The following is a 23,706-nucleotide window of genomic DNA, read 5'->3' as shown; positions in this document are numbered from 1 at the left end:
GGTTTCAATGTATGAATGAGGGGGGGAGGAGGCATAAACGTGGGGGGGGGGGGAGGGTTCGAGGATGGCGGGGGCGGGCAACACAGGGGGGATTTTCCAATCTCAGTCTCAATTTTGCTCAAGAACAATCCAGCAACTAAAGCTTATTAGCAGCCGAGGAGGACCAAAAAAAGAGACTTTCCTGAGAGGCTGATTCGAGTCCAGGGCTCTGCAGGAAGGGTTTCCTCGGACTTCACCTTGGCCCCGTGAGGCAGGCGTCCTTCATCCTCGGGGAGGAAATCAGTGGAGAGAATAGTCATCGACCCACCCGGGGCCACGCAGCCGCGGAGTAATGAATAAGCCAGGATCCAGTGTCCTGGATTTTCCCCTCCAACCCTTGTGTTTCTTGGAACTAGAAAATTTATTATCTCCAATTAAAGGAGGGGGATGGGGAGCAGCTCTAAAATTCCCTTTGTTTGCTCAGGATATTGGTCCATTTTAATGCCAGAGACAGACATTCTCAATTACAGTTTTTTTGTTTTGTTTTGTTTTGTTTTAATTTATGAGGTTCTACTGAGAGCCTTTTCAGGGAGAAGAGAGTCAACAGCTGGAGCGAATTCCAGCCATCACGATGAGAGCTGCGGAGCCGACTTTGATCACAAGCATTTACGTCGAAGTTGAAAAGGGCGCCCCAACGAACATTTCAGGCCAACATCTAAATTCGACTCTTGGCTTCAAGGAGCCAGAAAGGGAGACTAACACGATTAGGCTGAAATGATTTATGAAAAAAAAAGAAAAAAGTTTTCATCTATTAAAATGGCCTTTAAATGTAACCTCACGAGGCCCGACCCAGACAGCACCATTGATCATTCCAGTTAAATAAAAACAGAAGAAAGGACAATGCAGGGCAGAGTGCACATAAAATACTATTTCAGAAACTCTAACGAAAAGAGCCAAAAGCAACACAGATAAGGAAAGAAACACAAATTTTTAAAAAGCTGAGTGAACTCGTTCCCGTTCAGACTGCAGCTGCTTCAGCAGCGGCTCGGGGGCCGCTGGGTGGCTCAGTCGGTTAAGCCTTCGGCTGGGGTCACGATCCTGGAGTCCCCGAGACTGAGACCCACATCAGGCTCGCTGCTCAGCAGGAGTCTGCTTCTCCCTCTTCTCATGCTCTCTCTTTCTCTCTCTCTCTCTCAAATAAATAAAATCTTTAAAAAGAAAAAGAAAAAAAAAAAAAAAGGATCTCTGGGCAGATGCCACTTCCTGCTAGGTTTTAAATGGCCAACTAAATTTTATTCCGGTCTCAATACCATCAACTCCTTCTCCACTCCTCCTCCTTCTCCCCCAATCCCCTTCCAAGTGCACTGCATGCAAAAAAAGAAAAGAAAAAGCAAGAGACGGAGAGAGAAATCAAGTAGTCCTGGGACCCCTATCTGCCTCCCAGCATCACTCTCTTCCGATCCACTGGAGGGAACAGCTCACCCCACTGCCAGGAGCTTGGAATTCCAGAGCAGTGAGAAGCACAACACTTTTAAGAAAGGAAGATCTAGTCCCCCCTCACACTCAAAAAACCTTCAGTTAAACATATATTCCATCTTTTGGGGGCCCCCCCCAAAAAAGTGACTTTCAGCGGCTTATCCAAAGGGGCACCTTCTCTAAGATGGCTAAAATAGAAATAAATTAGAGGGAGGAGGGGCCGGGACACAAAATGCATTCAGAATTAAAAAGACCAAGAGAGAAAAGGAGTCTGCTTTCCTAAAGACACTGTTGTTCTGGGTGAGGCATCAAGGGGAGGCCCACCCAGGAGCCGGGGAACCTTGAAAGACAAACTGGTCTGGGTCCCGTTTCTGAGCTCCAGGTGATGAAGATAGCTTTAAAATTCTAGAAACGTGTAAGACCTTCCGAAGAACCCAAGCCCATGGAGAACAAGTTCCCGACAGAGGTCAAGCCCAGTTTCATGAAAATTAGACATTAAACAAGTTTCGTTTCGAAAGGTAAGAAAAGGAAACGAATGTTTCATCATGTAGGGATGGACCATTAAGAGAACACCTGGGTGGCTCAGCCGGGTAAGCATCTGCCTTCGGCTCAGGTCATGATCCCAGGGTCCTGGGATCCCCACGTTGGGCTCCCTGCACAGCAGGGAATCTGCTTCTCCCTCTCTCTCTGCCCCTCCCCTGTGCTCATGTTTGAATGCACTCTCAAATAAAATCTTTAATAAGTAAAAAAAAAGGGGGGGGTGAACCACAAGAGACAAATAAGGTTTGACTTAACAGAGATCATTCTGCCCCCAGTAAAAAAAAACAACCTCTAAGGACTCTTAGTAGGACATGCTGTTTTCAACAAGCGGATTTCCTACTAACAATGTGTTATCTAGAAAATTACTGGTATCTTTCAATCTTCTATTTCCCACTGTCAACGCAGTATCGTTTAGCCCATTTGAGATCAGTGCGATTTATGTAAGTAACCCCCCAGCACACACTTGCAAGATAAATACTGTCAGTTTCCTGACGCTGCATAAAAATCACAGAAATCACAGCACACTGGTTCACCCTCCCCACTTTTTCTCGTTTTTCACTGCTCACTAGATAACACTCTGTATCCAACCAGTGTGGGGTCTGTTTGTTTTGGGGGGAGGGTTGCTTTTGCTTTTGTTTTGAAAAGAAATTCCTTTTCTCAAAGAGTTTACCATCTGCTGGGACAATTAAATACTAGTCCTGAAAAGTTAATCCATCAACAAGGATGTCAATGCGGAGAGTCCCAGCTTCCAAAAAAGGGAGGGGAAAGGCCTTTACTATCATCTAGACCAAAGGCCTCATGCTGCAGATAAGCAAACTGAGTCTCACGCATGGATGTAAAGGAACTAATTAAGAAGATTAGAGCCGGGGGTTCCAAGTCTAATTAGAGGGGCAGACAATAAGCACTGGAAGGAGACCAAGCAGGGCCCCCAGCGAGAGCCACAGGGGCCCTGGACAGTTGGCAGGTTGGAGAGAAACGTGTTGGAAGTGAAGCTGGGTGGGTCCCACGTGTAGGCACCCCCAAGTGTGGGACTGGATAATAAACAGGAACACAAGAGGCCCCGCCCCCCAGCGCTCACGCCCTACACACTGGAGCCCCAACCAGCATGGCAACGAAAGCAGATCTCCGTGAGATGCCACCACAGAAGGGGAACCCACAGGGACAGTGGTGGGGAATTCGGGCACCGTCGCCCTAGCTGCTCGGCGGTCTGGACCTTGGGGGAGGCTCTCCGTTCCCCCCAGCCTCCACACACTCACAAATCACGAATCTACTTTATCCTCTGACACCTGGGAGCTATACAGGCTTCCGAGGGAGGTGAGGACACGACAGATACACGGAAAGCGCAATGATGGGACCCTGGGATGGCCACGGTGGACACCAGCCACCAGAATTCCTTCTACCACAACTCATGCGGGGCACTGCTTCTAGAAGGCTCCCCCCGCCGCCCGGCCGGCCCCCCACCCAGCCACACCTGCCAACTCAACCCAGACCAGGTGTCCTCTGGTCCCATGAGTGACTTTCCTACGTGTTTTTTCTTTCTTTCTTTTTTTTTTTTTTTAACCAGGGCAGCTCCAAAGCAGCAAAGGAAATGGCTTCCTCTTCTATCCCCCGATCTTCTCCACTCTTCCTAGAGTGACCTTGCTAATGAAAACACGAACTGAATAAACACTTGGAGGAGAAACCATCTGCTTCAATGCAACCAACCAACGACCAACCAACGTCAGTACGAACAGTGTTTGTTTACCAGCAGGGTCAGGAGGCCAGGACACACAAAACCTTCTCAGAGATCTTGAGTGGGGGATGGCCCTGGCTGGGGTGAGGGGCAGGGAGAAGTGTCATTAACCCTTTCGGAGCTGCACGAGGCACTCCGTTTTACAGCCTCCAGGTGGAAGGGAAGACTGTAGCTCCCAGGCCCCCGGGTGAGGCTTATTTGCACATCATTTTCCACATAAAGAGGCTACAACACCATTTAAGAATTTACAGTCAGTACTGAGCTTTAACTGCCCACTCTGCAGAGTATACCTAAGCTGACCGTCCACGTTCAAGAGCAAAGGGGGCTGATGGGCCCACCAAGAATAAACCCGTGCTCACCAGGGAGGCTTTTTTGAAAGGTTCAACACTTTGAGAAAGCCTCCGAAGAAAGACAACCATGCAGACCACAATTTGGTTATCTGAGCTAGGAAGGGTTTAGGGAATTCGTAGTTTAAATGAGGACTCTGCCTGCTTTCTACGCTGAAACAAAACTAATGAGAAAAAGCTCAGGAAATCCAATCCCCAAGGAAGTACAGGGTTCAGAGAAGAATGCTCGCGAGGGGAAACTGCCAGGACTTCTGGCCGCACGCCCTGCTCATCCGTGTGGCAAACGGGAGTAAGGAAGGATTGTTCATTCTCTGGCGGCGCCCAATCCAAGGAGTGGTCCCATGGGGGCAAGGGAGACCCTGCCAGGATCAGACACCCAGCCTTACGAACTCCCAGCAAAAAGGTGGGGAGCGAGGTTTTCCAGCAGCTACAGGCGGCTGGGGCCCTTGCGATCCTGAGTCACTGTGTTCCCATTCTGAGTGCTAGGACTGAGTCACCCTGGCCAGCCGGAGGCCTTCCAGCTGCGTGAAGGCCTGGCTGGTTCTCCGAATAGAGAGCACAAGGTAGCAATTTTGAATCAGCTCTGTCAATAAAAATGCTGATATCTGCCTGTCTGCAGGCAGTTTCAGAAAACATCTGTTACCCACTGGTTGGGAAAGAGCATTCTGGCCAATAGAAAACTCAAAATAAAATATGAATGGATGAGATGCATGGAAAAAAGGACATTAAATTCTACTTGTAAGATAAACTCATTCTCACATGCAGGCAGCAAACATTTTAATGAGCAATGACTACATGCCCGGGACTGTGCTAGAGGCCAGGAATAAGACACTGAGGCAAGGTCCCTGTCCAGGGAAGTGGCAAAGGCACCACCCCATCCTATTTGCATGAGGGTTTAGTAGGTGCTGAGCTGGAATAAAGCGCCCGGAAAAACGTCATCATCATAGGAGGTGGGGTTTATTACTAGCCTCATTTTACAAAGGAGAAAGCAAAGATACAGAGAGGTACTTGTCCGAAGTGATCAAGAAGTCAGTAAAAAAAGGCTGAAATTTGAACCCAACCCTTATAGGTGCATAAGGGAAGAGGTCTGAGGGAGGGAAAAAAAGGCCCAGACACTATCTCCAATGTTAGCGTCTGGATAAAATGATAGTAGGGTTCTTAAGGGTGCAGAGAAGTTTATGGGGAGGAAAAGAGAAAAGTTACTTCCAGACAGAGGGGTTATAATTGTAAAACATAGACACCAGCAACTATCTAGTAAAATAAAATTTTTAAAGATTTATTTGTCAGGGAGAGCATGCACAAGCAGGGAGAGCAGCAGGCAGAGGGAGAAGCAGACTCCCAGCTGAGCAGAGAGCCTGATGCGGGGCTTGAACTCAGAACCCTGGGATCACGACCTGAGCTGAAGGCAGATGTTTAAACCGACTTAGCCACCCAGGCATCCCATCATCGAGTCAAATGATTTTAAACAACGAAAACCTACTTTCATTCCTTTCCTTAGGGACATCCTATACCGTTCCTAGCTGTTAGTGACATTCTTTGGTTTAGGGACACTGAAGAAATGCAGGTGAACAACACTCCCTGTGGTTCGCACACCCAACATTAATATTTGATCGGTCCTCAGTCCAAACCACACACGAACACCATTTAACAGAATGTGTAGCTAGAGACTTGGGCTCAGAGGCCCTTAGTACAGGCCCAACAGGAAACCCTGAAACTAAATACCTCACCAAACCAGTCTGGCAACGAAGAGAAGGCACTGGAAAGTGGGAGGGGGGGTACCTGTTCCAGAAGGCCTAATTCTAACAGGCTGGCAGATGCCCTCATTTATGTTCACAGTTTCAGCAGACTGGCAAAGCGCTTTGTTCACCAGAATACAGAGATGTTCCCCAGCCCTTGAAAGACAAACCTTCCACAACAAGAAAATAAATGTACAATAAACTGGCAGTTTTCAGCACAGCTATTCTGAGGTTTACTTTTCCCTGAGACACTTAATGGTAATTCGCACTCTTGGAACGATATTAAGAGGAGTATGATTTAGTGAATCGTACTGCATAAGTGATTAAATGACAGGTTACAGACGTCTGTGTCAACTCTTAAATCCCACAGTCCCTCTAGCCAGCAGGAGTAATAGACGGGTCGTCTCCACTTTAAGAACAGGTTACGTTCCCAAAGTTTTGTGTTTTAGTTGGCTGTTGAGAATTCAGGAGTGATTGTCTTCCCCACCAACAGTGCCAGATTCGCTGTAGAGTACCTGAGACAGAATGCAGAAAACGAAACCCGAAGCATGCCCCAAACAAGGTCTGCGGACCCCAATCCACGTGAGGGACAAGGATTCCGGAGCAAAGTGCGGTCCAAATTCTAAAGTGCCCAGAGCACTCATCTCACCCTCCCCGCCTTGGGCCCAAGAAATCTCACCACCTGTACCTGGTGCCGGTTCCCTACCCTCCAGCAGGAGGAGGCGGGAGAGGAGGAGGAGGCGGGGCTCGAGGAAAAAGGGCAGAACCGCAGGGGCATGGGGGCCAGGGCCAGGGTAAAGGGCTCCTATGGAAGAAAGAGGCCAAGGCTATTGATTCTTCCCTCTCTGCCTGGCTCCCAGACACCTCCATTTCCTGGTGTCTAGAGACACCCCTCTCTAATTGTGGGGCTGCTAAACTGTGGACCTAGATCAGGGTTTTTCTGCTCCCCCCCAACCTCCCACATCTCTCCTGGCATGAAAACCCACATGGGGCTCTTTGATGATTTTCTCAGGACTTTTCTTGCCCGTACCCTAGATTAGCGGCACACGCACATGCACACACACGCACCGTGAGAGGAAGACTTGTAGTGAGCAAATGAGACAAGACCACAACTGCATCCAGTTCAAATATATACAGATCACATGTGCACACACATACACACACATACTCTCGTAGGAAAGTCTGTAATTCAAGTGATCGGCCCACTGAGACCACGATCTAGGCCGTGCACGCATGAGTCACAATACTGGATGGCGGAGAACCAGATCGGGTGAGAAGAGCGTGCTGGGGCGGGGGGGGGGGGGGGGGGGGGGGGGGGGGGGGGGGGGGGAGGGTGTGGACCGCACCCCCCAACTCCCGCCACTTCCGGTCACTGAAAAAGGGGATTCGAGGAACCTCCCCGTCCTGAAGGCTGCCCACCTGTCTGAGTTCACACCTCTACCCCAACTTACCGGAACTTCAAATGCCTCCTGGGTGTCATCCAGCATCTGGATTTTGATGGACATGAGTTTCCCAGAAGGCGTCGGGGGCGGCTTCTGACCATGTTCCAAGGTGCTGATCCCCGAGTTCTCCGGGGCCCCCAGTCGCGATCCTGGACTTGGCCTCTGCTCTATTTCTCCCATGGTGAAAGCAGACTCTAGAATATCTGCGGAAAGCAGTGAGAAAGAAAAACCCGTCAGAAGACGCAACGCATGTCAAGACCTCAGGGGCATCTGCGGTCTCCGAGCCGTCCTCGAATCCAAGGAGCCACAGCTCGGTGGGCCGTCGCTCCCCCCACATGGGACTCACACATGGGCGACTTCGTGCCTTCATGAAATGTCAGGTCTCCCTCAACCAACCAAAACATGCCAACAGTGGTGCGTATTTTAACGTATTTTCTTCCCTAGTTTTACAGTCCGCTCTCATAGTACAAATTTTGCGGCGTCCAGCACAGTATTCAGGGCCCACAGTGAGCCGGGCATGGCTTTTGGCGTCTGGAGAGAAGAGGATAAGCAATGCCTAAGCCGTACCATCAGTGTCCCTTAGTTAGCTGTCATGCACACAGAACATGCAAAGAAACATGGGCTTGATCAAGATAAAAAAATAAAGCAGACATCGTGGCTCTTGAGTTTAGAATCTGTTGAGGAAGGTAAACACGCGATGCCACAACACAGGCGACGTAGGGTAGGGTCTCTTCCCTCCATTTCTTCGGCTTGTTTCTATCACAATCACCTTCTAATTCATTTCTTTCCTGCCACCCGCCCCACGGGCCCCCCATTCCCAAGAAATCATTTCACATATAATGGTATCAACAACATCACTTCCCTAGAAACAAAACCCAATCTTCTTTCCTCTACATGCCTGGCCCCGTCCCCCTCCCCTGACCCAGCCACACCCCACCTCACTCCAACCTCCCCCTCCCCTTTGTCCTGCTCTAGATCTCTCTGGAGCATGGCTCTGGCGGGCTGAACGCTTTGCACTACTTCTCCACCTGGAAACTTCCACCCTGGCTTTTGAACTCCGTTCCAGGATCACATCCCCGACCCCTGGGCAGGAGGACTCTGGTACCACTGCCCCCTCTGCACCCACACCCGTCATTCAATGCTACCATGGTGGTGAGTCCCATGGGCTTCTGCCCGATTACACCTCCCAGGACCCCAGGGCCTCAAGACCTAAAGCAGGAATCAAAGCTTGATATCTTTGGATCTCAGCACCTGGCTTGACACAGAACGGGGCATAAAGATTCCAACAACGGATGCTTGATGCTGGGCCCTTTCTGGATATGCAGGATCACAGGGCAGAGCACAATGGGCGGGGGGCGGGGAAGGTGGCCCTTCCATCACTGAGAGGGTAGGAACGGTCCTCAATCAAGTCTCTAATATCAGATAATAATGGCAAGGAGACAAGCACACAGGAGAAGGCACTGCGGGGAAGACGAAGAGCCCCCACAAAGTTATGGGACAGAAACTAGGCGGCATACAGGAAGAATACGGATTCATGTGGAAAGAGGGTTTGGAAAACAGGCTGGAACCAAATGACGAAGAGCTCAAGCCCTGGCTGAGAAACACGGTCCTTCCCTGGAGGCAGCCGGGAACCCCTGCGTGATAAGAACGTGCAAAGCAGAATCTTAGAAAAACCATCCAAGGAGGAACTAATCCTACACGCTGGAGAAAGATGGCAGGTCCAGTGACAAAGCTATTGTGACAATCTGTGCCTCAGGGGACAACGTGGCCAGTGGACACAGAAAGGAAAGCATGAGGCCATAAACCCAAGGTTATGGAAAAATGAACCCAACATTAACAGTAAGCTGCCCAGGAGGATATAGAAGAATAGCAAAGACCAGAAAGTTTTATATTAGAGCAGAAGAGTGTGTGGGAGGGAAGGTGAGAGTCTGACTGGGAACATCCAGGGCCCTGCGGGGAAGCTGGAGATGGACTCGGGCTGAGGGGTCAGAGTCCATCTGGCTGTACAAGCAAAAGCCATAATGAAAGCAAATGGTGGGGAGCAAGAGCGCAAAAAAGAATCACTGTGCCCAGTCAACAGGTGGTCATGGGCTGAATATTGTTCCCCCACAAAATTTTTAAAAGATTTGAGAGAAAGAGAACATGATTTGGGAGCGGGGAGGGTAGGAGGCAGAGACGGGAGACTCCCCACTACACAGGAATCCCTGATGCGGGACGTGAACCCAGGACCCCAAAACCATGACAGTCTTGAGCGGTGGGACCCGACCCGTTCATCTGCGATGCCCCAAGCGCAAGGCCTCGCGGGCAAGGGGCCACGGGGTCGTCTGCTTGCTCAGTGAATCAGACGTGGGGGTGCACCTCTGATTAGTTAGGAAATCAGCTGTGTGTCAGACAATCTCCCCAAACTACGAAAAATTATTTCCCTGCAGGTTTTCTGTTTGGGGTCTCATGGTTAAAAGGAAACACAAGTTCCAGAGAAAATGGACATCTGCTCAGTTTGCCATGCCTGTCCCCACCCAAGCTCTGCACTTTTTCCTGCTTTGGTCTTAATCCCTCCCTGTCATTCAGAGCATCCCCTGATGCCTTCCCCTTCCTCCTCTTCCTCCTCCTCCTCCTCCCACTGCATCAGGGCCCCGCCCCCTGCCCCCCTCCCCCTGCGTCAAGGAGATACAGCTCAGATGCCCAGCGAGGGAGGGGACAGCGGAGAGGAAGGGGCCCAGTCCCCCCCACATCACCCCGACCTCAAAGATGCTAGGGACCCTCCCTACAAAGGCACCTTCTCCTTGTCCTGCCTGAGCAAAGGGCAAGGCGCCTCACCTCCTAAACTAAACCCTCTCCCCACCCCACCCCGGGGGCCCAAGATCTCTCGATGAATACGCACTGTCCTTTTTTAGCCTCTTGGCACGTAAAAATGAAAAGTGAGCTAGTTACTGATAGGTATTTAGTACCTTAAATTCCTTTTTCCTCCGTCTCCAAATGACCTCACGCCTGTATTATTTCCACTCTGGCTACTGACACTTCAACAATGCAGTCCCTCCTTTGTTTCCCCAGCCGCATGCAGACCGGGGCTGTACATGGAAAGTACTGCTCAATTCAAATATCAATCCGGCCGAGAGGCCTGAGCTGAGCATCCTAGGAATGTCACGGGAATACCCGAGGAACACTGGCTAGTCATAAAGGGGTGACCACGTTGATGCCTGCTATCAGAATTGGTGGGTCCAGTAACACAACACAGCCTTCTAGGCCAACAGGTCTACCAGCCCCCCAAAGCCTCCTGTCTCTATAGATCAGTCCAGGCTCCACTTGGACTTGACCTCCATAATCACCCGTACCTTCTGAATTCCTTCAGGAATGGTCAAAGCAAAGCAAATGAACCCTTCTTCCCTTGTGATACATTACTAGTAACATGATCATTCCAGACCTCAAAGCAAAAAAGCTATACGTGAAACGACTTCACTCTTCGGCTGAATGAAACAGGAACTACAACGAAAAATAAAATTTTTAACTGGCAGAGAAAAGATGGAAAAGCTAGAGTTGCCTTGTCATCGTATCCTGGCTTCAAGAATTCCTCTTGGAATGTTCCCAAAAGCATTAAGGACGCACACACACACACACACACGCGCGCGCGCGCCAACTCCACTCCAAACACATCTGCGACTCCAAACCACAAACCAGGGAAAAAAGTTGCCAAACTGCCGTCAAGGTCAGACAGAGGAGAAGGAACGGAGAGGCTGCCCATGCCTGCAAAGCCAGGCTCCCCGAACACTCAGGATATCCCAAGCCAACAAAGCCAGCAAGCACTTTCTGGGAACCAGGGGAAGAGGCATAGAGGTTAGCACGAGAGCTTCTCTGAATGCAGCATCTCTAGTGGGAGAGCCCACTAGAGATGGGGCTGATGGAGAAACAACACAGGTAAGACCCATCAGCAGGACGCCGCCCATTACCAAGGCCAGGTGAAAAAGAGAGGGCCCTGGGAATGCTACCAGTCCAGCAAGCAGAGAAAACACAGAGGACAAAAGGATTATACACACCCCCTCGGGTCACCAGAGTTCCTATGAGCATGGGACGGTCTCCTGGCTCTCCAGAAGCTGTTACAAATAGCTAGTTCATAAAGCACTCCCCAGATAACAAAGGACCTTTACAAAGATGCTAGATTGAAGGAAAAAAGAAAAAAAAGAAAAAAAAAAAAAAACAAGAACAAAAGAATTAGTCCCAAACATGCTGTCCCAACTTAAACAATGAAATAATGGACTCGGACGAAAACATGAGAGGATTTACAAGAGGGGCACCTGGGTGGCTCGGTTGGTGAGGCGTATGCCTTCAGCTCAGATCACAAGACCAGGGTCCTGGGATAGAGCTCCATGTCCATCACCCCACCCCCCACCGTCCTGCTCAGTGGGGAGTCTTTTGCTTCTCCCTCTCCCTCTCACCCTCCCCCGGCTCCCTCTCTCTCAAATTCTTTTTTTTTTTTTTTTAATTTTTATTGTGCTATGTTAGTCACCATAAAATACATTTTTTTAAAGATTTTATTTATTTATTTGACAGAGATCACAAGTAGACACAGCAGCAGGCAGAGAGAGCGGGGAGGGGGGGGGGAGCAGGCTCCCTGCTGAGCAGAGAGCCTGATGCAGGGCTCGATCCCAGGACCCTCAGATCATGACCTGAGCCGAAGGCAGAGCCTTAACCCACAGAGCCACCCGGGCACCCCAATACATTAGTTTTTGATTCAGTGTTCCAAGATTCATTGTTTACGTACAATCAAATAAAATCTTAAAAAAAAAAAACAGCTTTCCTGAACTCTTATAAATCCTACGGGAAAACGGGAGAAGAAAATAAAGGATAAAGGCAGACCTCAGGGGAATACCAGAAAGATGAGTAAGAACGTTACTGCTATAAAATATATGTTCATGTTGCTCCCAAATTCATTGTTGAAACTAAATCCCCAAAGTGATGGCAAGTTGGGGGGGGGGGTACTTTGGGAGGGGTTACATTGTGGGGGGGGCTCTCACGAGTGGGACTGGCGCCCTTATGAAGGGCCCCCAGAGCCCTAGCTCAGCCCCTCTGCCATGTGAGGACCCAGCGGGAAGCCAGCAGCCTAGGAAGCAGATGCCTTCCTGTTTGGACTCCCAGCCTCGAGAACTGGGAGAGAGTTCTGCTGTTCCTAAGTCACCCACTCTATGGTACAGTTAGAGTGCCCAAACAGACGAAGACAGTCACCAAAATGGAAGTGGCTAGAAGAAAAGATGCCCAGTGAAAATAGGAGGTTCTTGATGGGAAAAATGAAGAAAAGGGAGCAAAAAGATTTAAAACAGAGTAAAAAGTGATAGCAATGCAGACAGGCAGGTGCACCAACTCGCCCACAACCAGAGTCCCTAGTGATTAAAAAATAATAATGGAACAAGAAAGAAAAGAAAAAAGTTTAAGGCAGAATTCAGGAAAACATTCCAGAAATAGAAGGTGATTCTCTGCCGTGAATGAACATATATTCCAGAAATCACTAACTCAAGATGATCAACACCAAGGCATTTCCTGTGTGATCACTGATGTTCAAAAATGAAGCAGGAATCATTTGGGCACCTGGGTACAAAGTCCAAACAAAACTCGAGGGGATGAAAATTCAGACTCACCCAGGGCAACCCATAATGCTTAAACTATCAAAACGGTCCTCAAAGAAAGAAAAGAGGAATCAAAACATTAAACCCAATTTTTCATTCAAACAGAAGAGTCACACATTTTAAAATAGTCAACAGCTCAGAAGACTGTTGTCCAAGCCCTTGCGGAAGAAACTACTGGAAGGAAGAAGGCTAACCCTCAGCAAAACAAGGGCTGAATGGAGTAAAACACTGGGAAAGGATTACTGGTAAACTCTAACTCCATTCATACCGTAAGAGGAAGACGACAATAATAGCAGAATATTGTGAACTTCGGACAACGCAGCAATGATTAAACTGACAGAGGAAAAGCCCAGATGTTAAGAGGAACGCCAAATCGATACATTAACTGTTAGCTCGGGTTTTAAACGGGGTACAAGAAAACTTCCATCTCCAAAGACACACCCGCGGTTAATAAGCACTCGGAGGGGGGGCGTCCAACATCGTGAGTCATGCGGAAATGCAAATGACATCCACAAAGACGCGTTTTCACACCCACTGTGATGGTAACAAGTGTTATTTACAGTGTGGAACAGCTGGAATTCTCCCACGCTGCTGCTGGGACCAGAAAAAGGTGTAGGCCCTTGGGAGAACACTTCGGTAGTTTCTTTAAAATTTAATCACAGATTGAGCACATGAGCCAGCAACTGTGCTTCCCCCGGCGAAGCCCGGACATCTCCCGGAGGGTCTGGACATGAAGACGTACATCCACACAAAGGAGGGGCCAACAGGTGGGAAGGAGACGAAGCCCACCAGGCAGGGCTCCCGCCGAGCAAGGGACTCCTCATCACCAACAAAACTAAACGAAATGCGGACACCTGCTACAACACGGATGAACCTCAGAATCCCTTTGCTAAGTCAAAGCCAGATGGAAGAGATTACAGAGCCAATGACCTGACTTGCAGGAATTATCCAGAAACGACAGATCTGCAGAGATGGAGAGCGGATTCCTGGGGCTCTAGAGAGGGGCTGGGCGGACAGGAAAGGGTCAGAGGGAGGATGGAGATTTGGGGGGCGGGGGGGGGGGGGGGGGGGGGGGGGGGGGGGGGGGGGGGGGGGGGGGGGGGGGGGGCTGGAAACGTTCTGAAACCACGTTGTGGTGACGGTCACACAACTCTGCAAATGTACTAAAAACCTCTGACTTGTACGCCTGACACCCATTCACGTTCTGCTCTATAAATCACACCTCAATAAATAGGCTTTAAAAATGTGTGCGGGGCGCCTGGGTGGCTCAGTGGGTTAAGCCACTGCCTTCGGCTCAGGTCATGATCTCAGGGTCCTGGGATCGAGTCCCACATCGGGCTCTCTGCTCAGCAGGGAGTCTGCTTCCTCCTCTCTCTCTCTCTCTGCCTGCCTCTGCCTACTTGTGATCTCTCTCTGTCAAATAAATAATTAAAATCTTAAAAAAAAATAAAAATAAAAATAAAAATGTGTGCATACATGTCGTGATGAGCCCCAGGTGATTTACAGAATTCAATCACTCCCTTACACCCTGAAACTAACATAACAGGTTAACTGGAATGAAAATAACTTGAGGGGGCGCTTGGGTGGCTCAGTGAGTTAAAATAACTTGAGAGAGAGCACATGTGCATCGTGGGAGGGGGTCCCCGCAGGGCAGAGGGAGAGAGAGAACTCAAGCAGGCTCCACGCTGAGCACAGAGCCTGACACAGGGCTCGATTTCATGACCCCAAGACCATAACCTGAGCTGAAACCAAAATCTGGCACTTAACCGACGGCATACCCAGGCGCCCCTAAAATAAAAACTTTAGGAAAAAAAAGTGTGTGCCTCCACACGACTATCGTGAACACACACAACCTCTCTGGAGACAAACAAGTGACCCGTAGGAGAGCGGCCTCCGCCTTAAGGACTGAGAAGGCTATCACCCATTCAGAAATACACAATTGTAAGGTGGCCCTCTCCTAGGAGGCCGTCTCCTCACTACCCCGGCTCATGTAGAGCATGAAACCAAAGGAGACGAGATCACAGTCAAGAAAGGGGACAATTCTCCATCCAAACTTGGACCAAGAATTCGCAAAGGATTCTTCCTTCCAGTTTTAAGGATAAACCCCTTCCGTCAATATCACACTATGTCAACTAACTAGAACTTAAATACAAATTTTAAAAACACACCCATCATTTTTCTTTAAATACACGCATTTGAAGCAGACACACTCACGCAGACACACGTACATAAATGAATGCCACCGAGGAATTCCGAGTGAAGAAAAACTCACAGAAAACGGGCACTCACAGAAGCCCAAGACGCAGATTTCAGGAAGCCACGGGGCTGGGTTCTAGAGCCCCCAAAGTAGTGCTGAGCGCCCCACGTCGAGAAGGAAGGAGTGCACATTGGCCATTTTGTGGGGACCCAGAGCAGCTCCGCTCAGGAGGGCAAAGGGCGAAGGGTGTGTAACCCCAGCCCTGCCTGGTAACAAAGCCACCTTGTGTTCTGTCCCCGGAGCCACAGGCCAGGAGGGAGGGAGGAGCTAACCCCCCCCAACCCCGCACCACCACCACCACCACCACCAAAGGCTGGCGGCCAGCAGCTTCCTCACAGGGACTTAGATAAGGGGTTTTGAGAAAGTTCAAAAACAGCTATCTATGCGGAAAGATTGGCTTCCTTCAAAAAAAAGTCTGGGAGCAAAAGAAAGGACAACAGATCAGCTGTTTCACATCAACCAGAGACTTCAAACAGGCGGGAGAGGCTGTCTGGCCTGTTTGATCATTTGGGAGGAGACCAGAAGGCTGACCGTCTGCGAGTGGGGGTGCCCCGATTCACCAGCACAAGGCAGGGAGAGGACGAGACCCCATCGACTTCCTAAAGACACGCTTCGCCGTCTGTTCTTTCCAACCCTAGTGAAAAGCGGTAAGTACATTCGGCAGGCTAGCCTACATACCCCTACATACCCCCTTAGCCTACATACCCCTCACGTCTCCGGAAAGTACTTCAAGAAAAACTCTGAGCAGAAGTTTTCTCAAGTTCATAGATGTTATTTCAAAAGTCTGGTTTTAACTGTAGCCCCTTTTTACTCAAAAACCTTGAGTCTGACCAATACCGAATTAAATGTGAAAATTCCTAGCCAGGCGTTCATCGACCTACCCTGATGCCTCTACTTGTGAATCAGTGGTTTTCTAACCCTGCTGGCCTCTGCTGTTTCGCACAGCGCATTTCCTGACGCGGTGCTGGTGCTGTTCTATATTCTTCCTTCTCAAATATTGCCTTCCTGCCCCGGGTCCAATGTCACCTCCTCCAGAAAGCCTTCCTTGATCTACTCTTTCAGGGGAAAAAAATGCCTTGCTTTATCATCTCTGGGGTTTTGCTTGTACTTGGCTTGGATTTCTCCTGCTTTCCAGACCTTCCTCCTCTCTTCCTGCATCTTCCAACTAGATTACAAGTCCAGAGGGGCTGTTACCTGGGAGCAGGACAGGCTCCTCCTGTCTCCGTACAAGAGACGGCCCTGACTCTGGGACAGAGAGAGCTCCTCCTGTCTCCGTACAAGAGACGGCCCTGACTCTGGGACAGAGAGAATTTCAGGCAGCACATGTATCCCTTCTAGAGGACACTTTCCTTATCTGAAAAACGCAGACAAAGCCGGCCAGCGTTTTGTCTGGTACAGGGGTTTGTTTTGTTTTGTTTTGTTTTTTAAGATTTTATTTATCCATTTGATAGATCACAGGCAGGTGCGGGGGGGCAGGTTTCCCAATGAGCAGAGTCCAATACAGGGCTCAATCCCCAGACCCTGAGATCAGGACCTGAGCAGAAGGCAGAGGCTTAACCCACTGAGCCACCCAGGTGCCCCATGCAGGGGGGTGTTAAACTGTGGTTACAAATCAGCAGCAAAAGCATCTGGTGGGAGCTCTAAGAAATGCAAATTCCGTCCCAGCACAGGTTCTCAGCATCAGAAAGGCTCAGGGTGCCTTCCGGTAGATTCTGATGTGAACTCTGGCCTGAGAAACAGGGCTCTACTTCTCAGGGTCCCCATGAGGATCGGCTAAGATAAGTAAAATCCACCTGACTACAAATTGGGCCGTAATTTCAGGAAAACATCTGGCGACCACGTTTCGCACATGCACCTGACGCAACAAGCACCTGGTTTATTCAATAGCTCTTGGCAAAAAAAGATGGCACTTCTCCGATCCCATGTTCATGCAGACTCCAACTTCCCTCTGAAAACGAAGACAAGGCAATCCTTCCATCTGCATTTTCACGGGTTTGGTAGAAGGCATTTCCTGCCTTGATTAGATAGGCAAGGACAAAAGCACGGAGAACGGAAGTGGAAGCAGAGGTGTTGGGAAGAGAAGCTCTTTTTACCCCAGTTGTGTGAGGGAAGGGGAGAGGATTAGGAAGGGGGGGATCCAATTCGCCCCATGTCAATGATGTCAATTTCTTGATGAGTCTGAGGGTACAAAACAAGACATCAGCTCCCCTCCGTTCTGCCTCCAACACAAAATGCCGGAGTAAATAAAATGTCAGGAGCGACATGGTCTTCTTGAAGACAAAAACCCCAGCCGGGAACCCCCGCCTCAGTGCCCACGCACCACGTGGTTCTGTGTCAACAGAGGCTGCCCTTCGTGAGCTGCCGTCGAGCTCGCCGTACTCCCAGCACATCGATCTCATCCACTCACTAAAGACAGTCCTCTTGGTGTCCCGTGGACACTGGCCAGTCTCTCTGAACAGCTGTGGGAAACAGCCAACCCTTGCCGAGCCCACAGTGAGGTGGGTTTGGTGCTTACTCTGCGCCTCTGAAGATAACAGACTGTTCAGCCTCTCATTCAGGTGTCACAATCACTGGGATTGTCCCCAATAACATACATCTAGAGGGACCTATGAGGTTTCAGCAACTGCACCCAGCACGCTAGGGGACCCAAAGCCACACCATGGCACCCTGAGGTTCGTCGTTCTGGGATGTGTTCTCCATCAGGCAACAGACAACAGGTATTCAGAGAGAACCATCCAATGCAACGTGTTCACTTCTGACAACAGGTATTAGTCAATTTTTTTAAAGAATTTTTTTTTTTAGATTTTTTGTTTATTTATTTGACAGAGATCACAAGTAGGCAGAGAGGCAGGCAAAGACAGAGGTGGGGGAAGCAGGCTCCCCGCTGAGCAGAGAGCCTGATGCAGGACTCGATCCCAGGACCCTGAGACCATAACCCGAGCTGAAGGCAGTGGCTTAATCCACTGAACCACCCAGGCGCCCCAAGTATTAGTCAATTTTTAAAGCTAGAGAAAGGTGTGGATAAGATACAGTCCAGGTGGAGTTCATTCCTGCATTAAATAAAAGTGCCTGCCAGTTGGTTAAGCAGCCGACTCTTGATCTCAGCTCGGGTCTTTTTTTTTTTTTTTAAGATTTTATTTATTTATTTGACAGACAGAGATCCCAAGTAGGCAGAGAGGCAGGCAGAGACAGAGGAAGGGAAGCAGGCTCCCCGCTGAGCAGAGAGCCTGATGAGGGGCTCGATCCCAGGACCCTGGGATCATGACCTGAGCGGAAGGCAGTCTTTAACCCACTGAGCCGCCCGGTGCCCCTCAGCTAGGGTCTTGATCTCAGGGTCGTGAGTTCAAGCCCTGCACTGGGATTCACGTTGGCACGTTGTGGCACCTACTTAAAAAAAAGGTGTCTGCCCTATGCCAGGAGCTGCGGCGGTAGGAGATACAGGATAATGGAGGCAAGAAGGTAGTGAAAAGAAAATATCTGACAGTGAGGTGGTGGCTCGATCAGGACACCGTGCACCTGTCCTGTCTCAGGCAAGAAAGCATGGAAGTGACAAGGAGAAGAGTCAGCAGGCATATCTGGGAACACTCTGACATGAAGAATCTTTCCAAGTCGATGACAAATTAGGTGTGGGGGAAGAAGATAGAATTACGGACAGATCTAGAACTTGGCCACAAGTGCGAGAAAGAGCAAGAAAGGGCCGAGAGGTCTTGTTGGGGCCGACTGAGGGTGACTGCAGGGCCTGGAAGCGGGCTGTCCGGCGACGTCCTGAAGTTCACCGCCCCCATCTCCTCAATACTCGCCCTTCCTCAGCCCCCGGCTATCTCCTCTCGGATGCCTTCTCCAAAGTTCCACTCCTGTAAGCGGAGTAGAGGGGTCAGAGGTGGCGCTGTGACCATGGGTGGCATCATAGGCAGGAGGCTGGAAAACAGCACAAAAAGAAATAACCAAGATGGCAGCCCAGAGTCCATGCCCAACAGGCACAGGCGGGAAGAGGAAGGAGACTTGGTGAACGACTCCCATGTTCTCCGAGTTTTGGAAGGGCTTCTAGGGAGCATTTATGACACCCTTCCCCCTGACGGGTGAATCCCATCTTTACAAATAGCGGAGTCTGAAAATCCATTCTCAAGTCACACCAGGACGCCAAGGTGGCAAGAGCATGAGGAACCAGAGGCTGAGCCATTAATGCTGGATGTTGTCGGAGCATCAAGGAAAATGAGTAAGAAAAGTTCGCTCGGGGGCGCCTGGGGGGAGAGAGTCAGGAGAGTCTGCGAAGTTCTTCTCCTCGGGGTCATGACTCAAGCCCCACGGTGGGTGCAGAGGTTATGTTTTTAAAAAATATTTTAAAGAGAAAAGTTCACTCATTAGATCTGGTATGATCCGTTAGTCACCGGTATGACGAGGCAAAGGATCACTTGAGAAATGGAGGAAGAAGGCAGACTGACTATTACTAACTCAGACAGCAAATATATTCGTCTACAAGAATCTTTTTTTTAAATAGAATTTTTTAGAGTTTTACGTTTCCAAGAAAAGGCAGAGGGCTCCTGATTTCCCTCAGTCTCCTCACACTGTCTCCTATCGTTAATAGCTGCGTTAGCGTGAAAAATCTGTTAGAATGGATGGACCAATACAGACACATTATTAACTCAAGTCCAACTCCGGTGTACCTTTTGCGGGGTGTGACAAACGCAAAATGTCACGCACCCACCATGACACCATCACACAAAATCATTTCTCCGCCCTGAAAACATCCCCTGTTCTCCATCGCTTCATGCCTGCTCCCCTTTCTCCATCCTGTCCCCTGACAACCACTGATGTTTCTACTGCCCAGCCTTTGTCTCTTCCGGAAAGTCACGCGATTCTTCTGGAATCATACAGTATGTAACCTTTCCGACCCGCTTCCTTCACTGCGCAACGTGGATCTGAGTTTCCGCCATGTTTTTTCATGGCTCGACGGCTGGGCCCTCTTTATCCCTGAGTAATATTCCACGGCCCACAGGTACCGCGCCTGCTGCTCTCTGTTCACTTAGTGAAGCACATCGTGGCTGCTCCCAGTGTAAGACGACTCTGAAATGCTTTTCAGCTCCAGAAATGGGAGGGCGTAGATGTTCCCTCCAAAGGGGGCCAACTCGGCTTGAGGAGAGAAATGGAAGCCAGGTCCGCGGTTTCATGAGCAGATGCTACGTTGCCAATGTCCAGCTCGGTCAAACCCACCCCGTGGCAGGTAATGAAGCCTATCTCAGCGGTCCTGTGTGATAACTCTCTTTACTTCATGAGAAAATGACAGAACTTAATAAAAAACGAAACAAAACAAAAGTTTCTGGAATGTACAAAAAAAGAGAGAAAGAAAGAAAAGGAGGAAGGAAGAGAAGGGAAGGAAAAGAGCGCTGGGCATTTTCTTAATAAACTACAAGGCATTAAGTTTGTTTTCAAATTAAATCAGGATATTGCCAACAGCTTCTTTATTAAATAAGGAAATTTTTAGTAAAAAATTTAACTGACACTCTATCGTTCTCTGCTGAAGTTTCAGATACTCTAGAAATGACGCTTAAGAAATAAATGCCAAGAAGCACGCCTGGGTGGCTCAGTCGGTTAAGCGTCTGCCTTCGGTTCAGGTCATGACCTCAGGGTCCTGGGTTCGAGTCTCACATCAGGCTCCTTGCTCAGAGGAAAACTGCTTTTCCTTCTGCCCCTCCCCCGCACCCCCAGGCCCACTCGTGCTCTTTCTCAAATAAATAAAATCTTTTTTAAAAAAGGAAAGAAATGTCAAAATTTAAATGCATCCCGCATCGTGCGGAACATTCCACCGACATCCATCCTAAAGTGAGTAACGGCATGTTTCATACAACTTTAAGAAAAAAGAAGGCATTTCCTAAAGCTTACCAAATCCAGTGAATCATAAATGACAGGGCTTCCCTTCAGGGTGGGAAGAGGAAAGCAATTTCCATTAAAGCCATTAAAGAAAAGACTCTTCGATTTCTACTCTCACAGTTTCAGTATTATTCAAGACACAGACGAGGAAGTATTATCGCGGATCAAATGACACAATAAAACTCAACAGCACTGCAAAGGGTATCGCATCCTGGAACACTTCCCCTAGAATTAATCATTAGTTCCAACAGCGAAATGTCAAGGGAAAAAAAGTATGTAATAAAAAAGTGAAGCCCCTTGTGAAAAAATGAGAAGGTTTAAATGTCAGCCCAGTGAATAAATTAGGTATTTAGCTAAACAATACTTTCCATTAAAATATAATAATAATTATGACTAATAGTCTTTGCCTTAAACTGCAAAGCGGGAAGAAAAATGATTCAGATGCTGTCAAATTGTTCACCAGGTTCTAGTTCAAATTTTTGACGTTTCTGAGTGCGTTATAAAATTAACTTGACCTTTCCTGGATTTTAGGCTTCTCATTCGGGGGGTGTGGGGGGATGTACAACTATTATTTTAATATAGCCAACCCTTACACAGCACTTTCTAGAATACAGCACTGTTCTCTGAGCTTTATAAATATGAACTTCTTTAATCCTCAAAACCACCATGGGGAGGACACTATTACTGACCCCTTTTACAGATAAGAAAACTGAAACCAAGGGCTTAAGTCAACTTTCCCATGGTCACCCAGTCAGAGAGAGTGGCAGATGTGGGACCAGAGAGCAGACAGGCTGGTCTTCACCACCAATAATCACTGGCTCTCCCGGACAAGATAATCTTCAAAATTGTCACCTTCTCGAATATTCAGCGACCTTGGGACTCAGTATTCTAGATGCAATCAGTCTCCCCTGAACCGCACCCCTTTTCGAGTGCACAGGTATCAATCAAGCCACCAAGTTAATTACCCACGCAGGCTACAAGGATGCCAAAGGGGAAGGCACATCCAGTAATCAAAATGCTTACTGCACTCTTACTAGGGCCTATAAAGAGTATGGAGTATGGTCTTTTTATGGTTTCAAGTTATGAATTTTTTAAACATCTTAAAACCTCTCTCACTTCTCTAAGCAAGGATTTTTTTTTTTTGCAAACATCTGTTCCTGCAGTAGATAGCACACTCACTCAACCCTGGGTGATTCGTTAATTCTTGCAGCCGAGATCCTCGGAGCACAGGCAAAGGCAAGTGTCCTGAAAAGGTCTGCAAAACTGCAGGGCTTCAAGGGATCCTGAGACACACCGGGCAGATACTGCTGGGCCAAGTCAAAGAAAGATAAGCCGCCCTCTCCCCGGGCAAACACTCAGCTCCCACAGGATATACCGCTGGATGAAAAGAAACAGACACGAAAGCAGACACAGAACATTCCATAGCCACATGTCATGAAAATGAAGGGAGGTGGCGTGAAGGGGGCTGAGGAACGGGGTCCAGATTCCCCTCCGGGCTCAAAGGACCAGTCACCGTGTGAAATGAGACGTCAGAGCACCATACGTTGGTTTCTCTTGAGAAATATACGATTTTTCCAATTTTGTCACCGAGAACTCTCACTTGATAATATGTACCATGTATTACAAAACCTCCTCGAGCCATTACTTCATTCCTACACAACCACCGTATGGGACAGGCTCACTTAGGGAGAAGCCAACATCCCAACTTTCTGTAACTTTCTGTAATCTAATGGAAGCAGCCATTAAGGATATAGAACCCTCCTCCCCCAGTACAGTAAACCAGGGCAGAAAGAACAATATCTAGACAGTAAGAAATGGCAAGTAAGGAACACACATTTTCCTATAACTCCAGGTTTTCAACTAATACCGATTTTGCTGAAACACAAAATTCACCTATAATAGAAGTTCTGTATACATGTTACATATTCTCAGATCATAAAGCATAAAATCAAGAAATAAAGAACAAAGTGAATCCTGACCAGTCGTTTGCAAGCTCCAGTACCCCGCGCCACAGAAGGCAACGGTGAGAGGGATTTGTCTTAAAGTCACTGAGAAGAGTTTGAAAAGACAAGTAAATGGTATTCTACCAAAGTGTCATTGCAAGAAAAATGGATCGTTCTCTACAACAATATAGGCAAGGAAGAAAAGGGGTGCGCCTGGGTGGCTCAGCGGGTTAAAGCCTCTGCCTTCGGCTCAGGTCATGATCTCAGGGTCCTGGGATCGAGCCTGCTCCCTGCTCAGCAGGGAGCCTGCTCCCTCCTCTCTCTCTGTCTACTTGTGATCTCTGTCTGTCAAATAAATAAATAAAAACTTAAAAAAAAAAAAAAAACCTTAAAAAAAAAGAAAACTCAGAAAATGATTTTGGAATTTAAGTCTCCTCCAAGTCTATATATATAAATAAGCCTGGGACATTTTCCCAATGTTTCACAGATAAACAATCTTTTTCTGTTGTTTTGTGAGTTTCAAACTCATTTTAGTCGAGCCCAAGCAAAAACAAGAACATTTTAAAAGTTATATTCAAAAATTCTTCATAAAATCCTACCTAAAAAAAAAAAAAGAAATCCTACCTAAGTGACAAAAAAACACACAAGAAGAATTATCTCCTAGACGTAAGTGAAGACTTAAAACTGGGAATTCTGAGATGGACTAGACCATAGAAATAGACCACTTAATTCATTACTACCAGAAATGATAGTAGCATATAATAACCATTA

General features: G+C 48.4%; 1 protein-coding gene across 4 annotated transcripts in view; it reads right to left on the bottom strand.

Annotated features, from left to right (window-relative positions):
- The window catches only part of FARP1 (FERM, ARH/RhoGEF and pleckstrin domain protein 1), a 273,217-nt gene that overhangs the window by 208,812 nt on the left and 40,699 nt on the right, over positions 1–23,706 (bottom strand). For all 4 annotated transcript variants that reach the window (XM_059377548.1, XM_059377549.1, XM_059377547.1 and 1 more), the window contains one exon: positions 7,262–7,455. In XM_059377548.1, coding sequence (XP_059233531.1) covers positions 7,262–7,432 — 171 coding nt within the window. In that variant the 5' untranslated portion in view covers positions 7,433–7,455. Of the gene's footprint in view, positions 1–7,261; positions 7,456–23,706 lie in introns of those variants that run through there.

The sequence above is a fragment of the Mustela nigripes genome, chromosome 15, assembly GCF_022355385.1.
Source record: "Mustela nigripes isolate SB6536 chromosome 15, MUSNIG.SB6536, whole genome shotgun sequence".
Lineage (NCBI taxonomy): Eukaryota > Metazoa > Chordata > Mammalia > Carnivora > Mustelidae > Mustela > Mustela nigripes.
This window is presented reverse-complemented; position numbering and strand designations above follow the sequence as displayed.